Here is a 12305-nt window from a genome sequence, read left to right on the forward strand (position 1 = left end):
AGCCTCGCGTTTCTTTCTTGGCCTCCTTTCTTTCTTTTCCTCCACCCTCCTCCGCCTCAGCTTCCTGGAGCTGGAAAATGCGTCACTCTTACTAAGAAACGCGGCCCTAAAATAGCGCAGGCCGCACCCCGCCCGCCTTCCTGATTCATTCATTTTCCGCCTGCAAACTGAGCGTTTGAGATCTTGGGCTCCGCTCCTTGGGCGTGGGTTCCAAACCGCAGCTCCTTATCGGTTACACTCTAGCCACTCATTCACACTGTAAGGGCGCCTGCAAAGAGGCTTACAGAGCGGTTTGCAAGTCCCTGCTTGATGTGTGTGTGTGTGTTTTCAGTGCTTGCCTGTGGGTGAAGTGCAGATTTTAATTCATGTTGGTGGCGGTTGTTTAAGGGACCAGGAACAGTACTTAGATTCAGGTCACAATGGAGTGCGCTCCTTTGTACTCCCCGCATTACTCTGTGCAGTTTATTTCGGTGTAATAGTTAGCGTGACCAACGCATGCCCAGGCATCGGGCAGGAAAAGAGAGTCCGCGGGGAAGAAAGGTCGCCTGCGGAGACTCGGGCGTGATGCAAGAGTCAGGGAAAACGTGCCAGCTTGTAATAAGAGACCAGCTAAAGATAGTCATTGCTGACTTCCCTAGGATGCGGGGCCCGATCTGACGCGTATTTTACTAATAAGTAAATTTCGCTGCATTCATCAGAACTTGCCTCTTGATTAGAGTATGTATAGGATCACGATTTTACATATACCGATGTCTACTCAGAAGCAAGTCCCGCTGAGTTCAGTGGAATTTACTCCCTCGTAAGTATGTATGTGTGTAGGACCCTTAGCCATAGTGGATCGTGTACAGATCAATGCGGAGGCTTGGAATATGCTTGGGGATGGGAGCTGTGCGCGCGTGGAGACAATGCGGCGAGGCTGTGGAGGGAACAACGCAGAGCACGTGCAAAGGGGTTGCATGCGACCCAGCAAAGATGGTTGTGCATGGACGGACGGCATGTTGAGTTTATGAGAAGAAGGTAATACATTTAGATCACGCGGGAGTTCAGTGATAAGTATTTACAGACCTACGGCCGTGTTATGTGCGAAAAAGAAAACGTATCCAGGCAATATTTGTTTTTAATACAAGCAGTATTTGTTTCTAATGAGGGAGTCTGTGCCTTTAGGTTACATTGCTAAGGCAGGCTTTAGTGGCTTGTGTGCAACTTGTGTATCTAGAGTGCCGCGTTACATCACGTCGCGGCAGTGTGTAAACAGAAGGGGGAGGGGCAAGCGCAGAGCCCTTCTTTGGACAGGCTCCCGGAAACTCAATGGAGTCTCTCGTCTGGTTGCCCATTTATGGACACAGGAAGCAGTCCTGCTACGAGCGTAAGCATATTTTACAACGTTGGTAAACGCAGCCTTGGCTCCGCCCCTGTCGTCATGGTCCAATAATACATGCAAGGAAGCGGTAAGCAGAGAGGCTGGGGTGACCTAAATAGAAGGAGGAGCCTGTTGGGCGAAGGAAGCCCTGGAGAGAAAACCGACGGGGATCCGAGAGAGAGTCCTCGCTCAGTCACCATAGTGATCGGGTTGATCTGGTAAAAATGCGAACAGGCCTCTCTGATTCTGTCACGAATGAGTAAAAGATTTGCTTTTAAAGTGAAAGCCTCTGATACGTGTGCGTGAACGTGACTTAGTAAACTGTGATACGTGCAAAAAGACCGCAACATAACCTCTCAGTAGCGTGTGCGCGCACGGCTAGTAACAAAGCCTGGTGAGTATAAGGGAAAATAAGGAGAGCAAGACCCACTGAGAGCAATACCCACTGACCATAGCTTGGAATCCTCTTCCTAGTCGAATAGCCGTGGTGGCGACAGCACAATTTCTTGTTTCAGCAATGCTGGCAGAGGAGGGAGGCAGCAGATAACAATTCCAGTGACACAAGCTGACAAGGAAGAGAGAAAGAAGCTCCCTCCCCCACACTCTGCTACTTACTGTGGTTGTTGTTCCCGAGGAAGGGACACATGACTAGGACTCAGTATTTCCCCCGGTTGAGCAATGAGAGCTGTAAAGCAGGAAAAACCACCTGCCTGCACCATCTCTCCCACTCATGCTCCTGCAAGATACTTGCTGGTCAACGGTGGGAACTGCTACTGTCCCAGCAGCAAGCCTGAATTCTTAATATGTTTTGTGTGCAAAACGTCTTGCACATGAAAGCAGCATGTGTCAAAGTCTACAAGAATTCTTGCATGTCCAGCCATGTCAATAAAGGCTCATCATGTATAATGTGTGTCTTGCAGTTGTCAGGCTCAGTTGTCAAGCTGCAGAAGGGATTCTGCCTGCAGAGTTTGGCCTCTGCCTATCTGGGCTATACTTGCTCTTGACAGAGAACATGAAGAATGGAGCTGACCTTTTTATGCTTTGGGCTTGTTAAAACGGATGTGAAAAAATTGTCATTCCAAGTAGTGAATCAGCTCCTTGAAGACAAAGCTATGTGCAGTCAGTGCTTACTAATCTGACAACTTCAGCTAAATCTGCATGATGGGGCAAGAGCTTGAGCTTTCAGAAAGTGTATCTTGCTCAACATTTACTTACACCTGCAGTGCCTGTTAACTAGTTTTTGCACTGCTTTGGTTCTGAAGGTCCAGAGGTCTTTTACAATGACTCCCGCACCATATTCTGTTGAGAGTTCAGCAGTTCCATAGGCTTACTCAGCTTTTGATGAAATATGAGGATTGCAAGGATCAACTTGCAACCACAGTGCAGTTGAAGATTTTGTGGTTGATTTAGCTAATGAGGCAATTTTGAATAGTTCAGCAAATCAAATTGAAATAATTCATACATATATATGATTGTATTTGCATTAGAAGTAACTCTGCATAAAAATAAAATGGATTTGCTACAGAATGTGAGTCCTTAACCGTACTATAATGAGCTTCCAAATCTAAGAAATAATTGTCTGGTGATTGTGGTTTGTCAAAGCAAAAATAGGTCAGAGTTCACCTTTCCCCTGGGTATGGCCCAAGTAGAGTAGAACGAGAATGGCATGCTTTGGGAGTCCAGAGAGGGAACCCAAGGAAGCAAAAAATTAAGAGAATTGCTACCATGAATTCCCCCGGGACATCAACTGACACAATTAAAGGCACTTTCATTCTGAACATGCTTACTTGGAAGTATGTTCTGTTGAAATCAGTGCAAATTAACTGCACATACAATGTTTAGGTATCACTTATGAATACTCTGAATTTAGAAAGGCAAAATCAACAGCACATTATGGCCATTTCAGGTTTTTAGTTAATTATGAATGTGGGAAATGCAGTAAGCCATTTAAGGCTACAGTCTTATGCACTCAGTAGCAAGTTCTGTTAAAATCAGTAGGGATTCCTTGCAAACTATCATGGATGGAACATGTGTCACTCATGGAAAACAGTTGAAGTGGGAAACCATGCTTACTCATTTCCCAGAGCTGTTTCACACACACATCTTTATTACTTGAGTATAAAAACAAGCAATGGATGGCTTGCGTGTGTGAATGAGCCATCAGAGATCTAACCCAATAGCTAATAAGGCATGTAATTTCAAATGCAAGGCTTTTCAATGAAGTCAGATATTTCATTCATCAAAAGTATAGCATGGGACAATCATGAGATCTAAATGTATGTGTGAATCTGGCCTTAGTGAATGGGAAATAGGGAGTGGATCAATAGCCTCCCTCCAAGTCTAATGAAGATATGCAAAAACTTTTGGTTAAGATTAGTCAGGACAGAGCCGATATATGTCTTCTAGCCTCTGCTTGCAGCAATGGCTGGTTGATGCTTTCAGAACCATGGAAATAGAGATTCTGCTGCAGGCGGAAATAAACAGTATTGGCCTGATTGGACATTCACTGAGCATTTTCTGCAACACTCCTAACTGCACACACTGAACACCTCTTGAGGGTGCCATATTTCACAGAGAGATTTTGTGCACTCGTTATTTCATGGCAGGCCCACCCATGCAGCCCATTAAAGCAGGGCCTGTGGTCCTCCCAAGGTGGTTGCAACTTTCATCATCCCTGGCCATGCTGACTGAGGCTGATGGGAGCCCGGCAAAGGCATCCAGAGAGCCATGGCTTCCTCACCAGGGAAGGCTGAAGACATTCCACTACCTGTGGTGAAGACGGTCTCTTCCCCACCATGTGCAGAAGCCCACCAGATCTGGAGCTGCACCTTGCTTCAACACTCTTCCGCCACATCTGGGGTCAGTAGTTTCAGGACAGGCTGCGCTCGGCCTGCTTCCTAGTCCTTCAGCAGTTTGCTGCTTGAGGCTGATACCTCACAATCCTCCGAAGGGCAGAGCCATCCCTGTCACCTACCCCTGCCTTAAAGGTACGTTCACCAGCTGGATGCTGTATTTGGGCCATGATGGCTTCTGCATGCATGAATGGGCCAGTGTCACACAACTTTCCTATGGCCCTTCATTTGCCATTCATCAATCGTATTCAAGTGATGATGCCCATGTATTGCCCATTCTGACCACGTTCTTAATTCCCAGCTGTAAACGTGCATGGAAACCTGCTCCATAATTGCCAGCTGTAAACGTGCATGGAAACCAGCCCCATTGATTTCGGTCGAACCCAAACCCATGAAACGTGCTTCCAGTGAAGCCAACACCTCTACACTTAAGTAAATGAGCCAAGGAATCTGCAGCCACAGGTCGTGCATGCTCCTTAGTTCTTCCCGGGGGACGTGGGCAGTTGTGCAGCGCACTTATCAGAGACAGCCCAAGTTCCAGGCTCCTCTTTTGTTGGCGGCGGCGGCAGGAGCAGCCGCTTTCAAGTCCTGTCCCCGCTGGCTGGCTGGAGGGGGCCGGGCCCTTTGCTCTTCCCTCCTCCCTTCCCCCACTGCCTGACATTTCCGCCTCCCCCTCCCCCTGCCGGGGAGGGCGGCCAGTGGCGCGCTGCGAAAGGCCGGATGCGGCTCTCGAAGTGGGCGGAGGAGGCCCAGGCGCTGAGATCACCGGCGGTATAAAAAGAAGCGCGCTGGGCGCGGCCTCCTTCAGTCGGGGCGGACGTCACGAGAAAGGCTTCTTCCGAAGGCTGCGCTTCGCAAAGCAAAGCAAAACAAACACCAATTAAGACCCGGGGGCACGCGTCACTTTCGCCTTTTAAGGAGAAAGCGCCAGAGGTCTCCCTCCCGGCTCCTCACAGCCCCCGAACAAGCCGAAGAGACGCGAACCGCGGCGAAGCCGGCTCCGCCATCATGGAAGTGCAGAAGGAAGCGCAGCGCATTATGACCATGTCGGTGTGGAAAATGTACCACTCGCGGATGCAGCGCGGCGGCCTGCGTCTCCACCGCAGCCTGCAGTTGTCGCTGGTGATGCGCAACGCCCGGGACCTCTACCTCTCGGCCAAGCTGGAGGAAGAGGACGAGATGGCCGCGGGCGGAGGGAGCGGCGAGGACTTTGCCGGGCGCCCGGAGCCGCAGCTGGACCTGCAGGGCGAGGCGCCCGCCCCTCAACATCTGGAGGCGCCTCCGGCGACCCCCTTCCCCCAAGCCCTGCCCGAGCCGGCGCCTCTCCCCGCCGTACAGCCATCGGAGGCGCCGCCGCCTGCTCTGCCTTGCGCCACTCTAGATCCGGAGCCCATGGAGACCCAGGAGGAGCTCGACGGCAGCTCGCCCGCGCCTCCGCCGACGTGGAGCCGAGGCGCCCCCGGGCCTCAGGCGGGCGCCGCCAAGCCTAGCCGCAAGCGCCGCAGCAGCAGCCTGGGCAAGATCGGCGCCGCCGAAGCCGGTCTGGTGCCCAGCAAGAAAGCCAAGCTGGTGGAAGAGGAAGGCGAGCGGCAGCCGCAGCGCCAGGAGGGGCCTTTCCCGAGCTTAGCCAGGGTCCTCCAGGACCGCTTCTCCGGCTTAATCCTCCAGCCTCCGCCGGCCAAAGGCGCCGACGAGCCCAAGGCGAGCTGCAGGCAAGGGGACGGCGTGCTGAGCATAATGGTGAGAGCCGTGGTGGCCTTCTAAAGCGCCCCCGCCAGGGACTCGTAGCTGGAAACCTCGCTCTCTGCGGAGAAGCGGAACCTGCTGAAGCCCCTCTCTCGGCGGAGGAGCTGAGCACCACCTCCCGCTCCCGGCCCGCCGGCCCCCTCTCCTTGGTGGCGGGGCCTGGGCGGCGAGGAAGACGCGCCGCGGGAGGCTGGTGAAGGACTGGGGGCGGGCGGCGGGGAGCGCTGGTGGGTTCCCTCCTCCCATTTTCTCCCCCTCCGGGTTTAGGCGAGAGACGCTCTGGTGGCTGAGAAAGACGACGAGACAAAAGGCTGCGGGCAACGCGGCGAAGGAGGACGCCCCACCTCGGCCAGTAAACCCGGGACGCGGCTGCGGTGCGCTATGCGCCGGACTGGACGCAGCGGCGGCGTGGCGGGACACGATACTTTGGGGGGGCGGCGGGCAGCGAACTCTTGGAAAAGGGGGGAGGCTCGCAGCCCGTCGGGCCTTCGGAAACCGGATTCGGGCGGAAAGCAAGCGCGATGTGTGCTGGGTGCACTTTTTTTTGGTGCTAGTCGATAACAATGACGTGTTCATTCTGCCGTTCCTTAACTAAAGTTAATTGCCAGATCTGAGTTTGTTTCTGTCTCCTCTCCCCCCCCCCTTTTTTTTTTCCTGAACGGGACTGGAAAGGTCTGAAGGTTTGTTAGGCAGCTCCCCTGAAGGGTTAAAAAGAGTCATGCTGAGAATTGTCGAAGAATTGCAGCTTTTGTCAGTCCCGCTCCTGTCTGCCCAGTATTCTTTTCCTCAGGGCCATCCCTTTTTTTCTTACCTAGTAATTAAGAACGATGAAGTGGCCTGTTTCTTTGTGCCAGAGAAGATCTCCGAACCAGATTAGTCTTGCCAAAGTGTGTGTGCTGAGCAGGAACAGAAGGAGGGGAGGGGAAAAAAACCCAACCAGTCATACTAGTTATGACACATCTCTCATATGACTAGCATTTGCATTACACTGGGTCCACGACTGCAGGGGATTTCCTGCTTCTGTTGCCTTGGCTGTGTGTGTGTGTGGTTGTTGTGGTTTTTGTTTTTTAAGGTGTGGGTGGAGCCCTGAATGTCTGAAGGGTGGGGGAGAGGAAGACAAGTGGTTTTTCTTCCCCTAAAGATGTCATCTTAAAAGCTCACTGGCGGTTTTCCTAGATGACTGAAGCTGTTTATGCACTGAACAGTAATGAGGGGTACTGTTTTACACCCACAAACATTTTTCTCTTTCCACTCCATATGCAGCTTGGATATTTTTCACCCAAATCAGGAGAATGGGGGCAAAGAAACCTGTATTCTTTAAATGGGTGTGTTCTGCAGTGTCTTGTCTCTAAAAAAACAAACAAAACAGTATATCAAGTCATTTTATGAGATTTCTTGACACCGTTTTTGCCTTTGTTCATGATTTTTTCCTCCACTCTCTTCTCTCAAATGTATGAAACAGTTGCTGTTGTGCTGGATTTATCTGTTGTGTCATCTCAGTGCTTCAAAAGTGTTAGTTTGACTCAAGCTTTAGGGTTGGGAGGAGAACAGTAAGAATGTCTTCTGAAACTGGTTTTCAAAATGGGCAGTAGAATGGTCACTGTCAAGGTACTTTGTAATGCTAATTGTATGTAATCTGCATTTGCCTCAAGGAGGGCAAAATACAAGTTTATTTGGTTTTATCCTCATGGTGTTAATATTTTTGGTCATTGAAATAAAGGCCATCTTTTTTTTTACTTCTGTGGTGTTCCGTTCTTAATTTAAAAAAAAACACAAAACCATTTGTGAACTTCATTGAGAATTTTCTCTTGGTGGAGAGGATATGGGAGGGGAGAATATTCAAGCAGCTACTCAAACCTACCTCCAAATGTATGAAGCCTCCTACTACATTAAACTAGTCAAGGTACAAAATAAGGAACTAGAGAAAAGAAACAAGGGGAACAGCAAAGTTAGTGACAGGGCAGGCAACCTTTAGTTCCTTAACCAACAGCACATTTAAAGAGCCAAACTTCCAAGCATGTGGGCTCTTGCAAATCTGAACTATTCAATGTTGAGATACGGAGTAAACAAACTCTCCAAAGCTCTGCCCCCAGCCTTCTATGAATTAGCCTTCTATGACCCTTGGGGCATCCAGAACTTGTTGATTATGTAGCTGTTTCTAATAGTGGGTGGAATGGGGAGAGAAGGGGTTGTCAACAAGATTAGCCTTGATTGTTTGGGTAGCAGTCCAGTCCCGATAGGGTCCTAAGATGTTTGGGATCACTTTTCAAATCTCACCATGCTGGGTAGCATGGGTCAAGCAAGTTGAGTTGCATAACAACAATGCTTGGTTTCAGGATGGGTGTGAGAGCATGGGAAACTTATATTTAGAGCTCCAGTAACAGCTTGTAAACTTGTTTATGATGGAACTAAAATAGCCTTTCCATAAACATGGGCCACTAGCCAGCGGATAGGGCTGGCAGGCAGGAGCTTAAAGTATGCTTTGCAAAACATTAACAGTAGCAGTATCTCGAGGTAATCCCCTAAGGGAGCAACTTATGCTTGTCTGCAATCCCTGATCATGTAATGGAAACCTTGTCATAAGAACTTGTTGGCACAATACAGGTTTGCCAGATTAGACCCCATGGATGTTGAGCAATGTCGCAAATCACCAAGGAAGGTTGTGTGTAGTCCCTTTCGACTGAAATATAAAACAGGACAGATGTATACATTCTAATTTGGTGAGTGACCCCCTCATTTAATAACCCTCAGCAAAGTGGCGATAAGTCTTTGTTTCAGTCCCAGTGATTTTTGTATTTTCAAATACAACCACAAGATATTTGAAACAAGGGGGTGGTTGATGACTGAAGGAATGAAATATATGTTGGGAGAATGGGTGTAATCAAGAATGTAAGTGTGCCTCCTAAATAATTCACACACTCTGGGATGTGTGCTTCAGGGAAAAGTCTAGGATTTAGCATCGGTAGTTAAAAAGCTAGGGGTAATGCACCAAGGATTTATTAAGTACTTTCTTCAGAACCCCTCCAGTTTCAGTGGATGCTCCCTGAGACAGCTGAGCAAGCAGGTGGGGTGAGATCAATGGGGAAGAGCCCCCAGGGGTTAAAGGAACACTGCCGTGATTCAAGGCTCAGGAATTTACTCCTTGTAATCTGAGCTGCTGCCAGTTTAGAGGCCATAACCTGGTAATTTTCCCTTCTGCAACAATGCTGATTGCCTGCCTCAGTGCTTTTATAAGATTTAATTCCTCCACTGGTGTAAAGTGCTCTGAGTTACCTGGAATAGGAATGACTGACACCAGTTAGCCACTATTGTTTGCTTTCACTGCAAAGAGTAGGATTATGCCTTGCTGGACACATGAGAATCCTTAGGCTAAACTATGGTTGTAAACCTGCGTGTGAGCTGTGCTGCATCTGAATTACAGGTCAGGACTTGCATGAGCTCTCTGCCTCTTGATAAAAACATTTCCCTGCGCATAGAAAACTTATGTTAATGAGAACTAGGCCTCAAGTTCAGCCCAGCCCTAAATTTTCCCACAAAAACCCACTCCACCCAGTCTCGTGAGTCAGCTGGAAAGCCAGTCTCTGCTGGAGGAGCTCTGTCTCTCTGTGAAAAATGCACTAGTGGCTTGGCCTGATAGGATGGGTATATTGCCGTGACCTCCTTTCCTATGACAGCAGAGTATTTTGTACAGACAGAACCAAAGATGCTGGCTCAGTCTGGGGAGCTCTGCTGAGATCTTCTTGGGCATAATCTTTGCCCTTCCATAGCGTAGTTGGTGTGCCTCACAGCACAGCCAAGGAGGTCTGAGTTAGAAGGCACACCCATGTGCCCCAAGGCCTTAACTGCTCGTGTTACTTTTCAGTCAAAGGGGTTTTGTGTTACCTCTTTAATTCACAGCAACAATATATAAAAGAGAATTGGGGGGTATTTAAACAAGTTAGGGCAAGATAATTTCTAGAGGTAAGGCTGGGGTTTGGAGTCAAGACTCGCCACACATTCTTCGTTGAACAAATGTGTGTGTGTTTGGAGAGAGGAGGCAGTTCTGTCTCTTTTTGAGTCAGGAAAGAAGCAAATGATAGGCGTCTGTTTTCAAAATACCAATTAATTGGCATTTTGTAGAAGTTTGAGCCTCACAGAAATCTAAAGTGGCCTTTTTCATCCTGTGACACTTAAAAAAATCTGTAACATCTTCATTAGTGTAACTTAAGTGCTAAGCGTTTCGAGATAAGACCTGTATATGGAAGAATATGTTAAAACCTGTGCATTTGAACTAGTACTTAACAATAAGGAGAGTCCTGTAGAACATGAACACATAAAATCCACTTTCACTAACCACATGGGAGCTGAATAAAGCATGTTGCCTATTTAGTGCATCTGATTTATCAGTTAATCTATGGCAGAGATAAGACTTCCCAATATTTACAGCACAGGCTGTGACAGAATAAATTTAATTAGGAACCATTCCCCCAAGTGATCCTTGTTAGCAACTTCAAGGCATAAGGGGAGAATGGCTATGAACTTCCTTGCCCAAGGCAAGGATCAGGCTTGCTTCGTGCTACATGGTGCACCTTGTTCTGCCAGACTACTGAATAAGTTGCAAGCCGTTTCATGCTGGCTATAAATGATGAAAGGCTTTCCATGCAATGCCTTCTAGTCCACCTCCTTGTGTGTTCTGGAAATCCATTTCCTCCTGGCATGGAGGAATATATATATTTTTTAAGCACTTGGAGGAAATATACACCATTTAATCTTATCACAATGTGTTCTGGTGAGGGCTATTTTTTTAATTTTTAGAAAAAGTAATCAGTGTTCCCTTTGCAGCCCAGGAGGCCACTGAAAACAATGGAGAATTTTCCCAGCTGTAGTTCCCAGTGTCCCTAGTAATACATGCAACAAAGTGTTGCCATGCATATACGGATCTCAGGTAGGAGGGATGAGGTAAGAGCCTGCTCAGTATCTTGAAAATCTTCTCTGACTCACAGCAGCTCACAGGCTACAATATGCCTCTGCATAAGGCTGCTGCTTATATGTGGAAGCAAACGGACAGGGAAAACATCCCACAGCTTTGGGTTCCTTCTGACATGTCATTTGTTATGCAACATAGTTATTTAGCATATACTCTGTACGGCTTCTCCCTCCCACCTCAAATGAAGTGCAAGGCACCTGGAAAACTAAAACCCTCCGTTTTCTCCCCCCTGTTTGCAATATTACACCAGACTTGTACCAGCTGAAGATGTGTGTGAATTCCAATGTTTCCACAGTCTTCCTCCCCTGCCCCCCTTCCTTAAGCTTTCTAGCTGTGTGGGAAACCCTCAGAGAGCCCAGGCGATTCTGCATTGCACCTAGAGGCCCTGTCACGCCATTGCCTGTGCAAGACACTCCCCCTGTGAAAAGACAGAAGGGTCTTTGATAACGCCCCAAGCACATCTCCAGCAGAACAAAGGCAGCATAGCTAATGGCTCCCACTCACACAGTGTGACTCTCTGCCAGGAATCTGAACTCCCTCCACCCCCTAAAGGCACAGGCTGAAGGACAGAGAGGGGGGAGGAGGAGGAGGAGGAGGGGAGGAAAACACATCTAAGCCAGGATATGGGGGCTGCAGAGCAAAGGAGGCCTGGCACACCAAATGCAGTGCAGTTAGGTTGATTTCCTGTGCATCAGCTACCCCTGGAGACAGGATACCAAAGCGGATGGCCTGTTCCGCCTTACCATGAGCTGGGCTGTATCCGGCACCTGCTAAAGTTCCTGTGTTCTCACGGGGAGAGGGGAGGAAGAGGGGAGGGGAGAGCACCAGAGGGAAGGGGTTTGCACCTTCAGCCCGATGAGGTCCTTGGCTGGGTGACCGCAGCTGCTTTCTCTGCCAGTTATTTGCTGCCACATGACAAAATATTTCAGTTTGTACGGAAATTCAGCTTTCTCTCTTCTGGTTTCACCAAATTTTGCTTTGTCTCATTTAGTGAGAGGCAGGAAGAGAAATAGTTTCCAGCCCTGCTGCATTCAGAATACACATGCTACTTATCACAGGGCAAAATACTAGAGCATCAAGGGGGATTATAGTAACTCATTCAGAGGAGATGTTTGCATACCCAGTCTCCCAAACCGTAAGCGCTGCTATCTGCATGCCCTTTTAAAGTGATACTGCCCAAGATCCTTGGGTTATATTCCTGGCTTGTTCAAGCCAAGAAAGTGGCTTGTTCAGGTTACAAAGCTGGTGATTAAGACCAGCTTCCAGGCCCCTGGCAGCGACTGCAGTGGCTGCAGACAGAAACCAGAATTACCTTCACACACATCCACCTGCTTGTACTGAGAGATTTGCTTCCGAGGCTCTATTTCTGCCACCCCTTGTG

General features: G+C 48.7%; 1 protein-coding gene across 1 annotated transcript; it reads left to right on the plus strand.

Annotated features, from left to right (window-relative positions):
* Positions 1 to 4709: 4709 nt before the first annotated feature.
* Positions 4710 to 7694, plus strand: IER2 (immediate early response 2). Its single transcript, XM_081899263.1, has one exon. The coding sequence runs from the start codon at positions 5221 to 5223 to the stop codon at positions 5974 to 5976; it is 756 nt and encodes a 251-aa protein (XP_081755389.1). The 5' UTR covers positions 4710 to 5220; the 3' UTR covers positions 5977 to 7694.
* Positions 7695 to 12305: the final 4611 nt, after the last annotated feature.

This window comes from Podarcis melisellensis (genome assembly GCF_964234715.1).
Source record: "Podarcis melisellensis genome assembly, chromosome: 2".
Lineage (NCBI taxonomy): Eukaryota > Metazoa > Chordata > Lepidosauria > Squamata > Lacertidae > Podarcis > Podarcis melisellensis.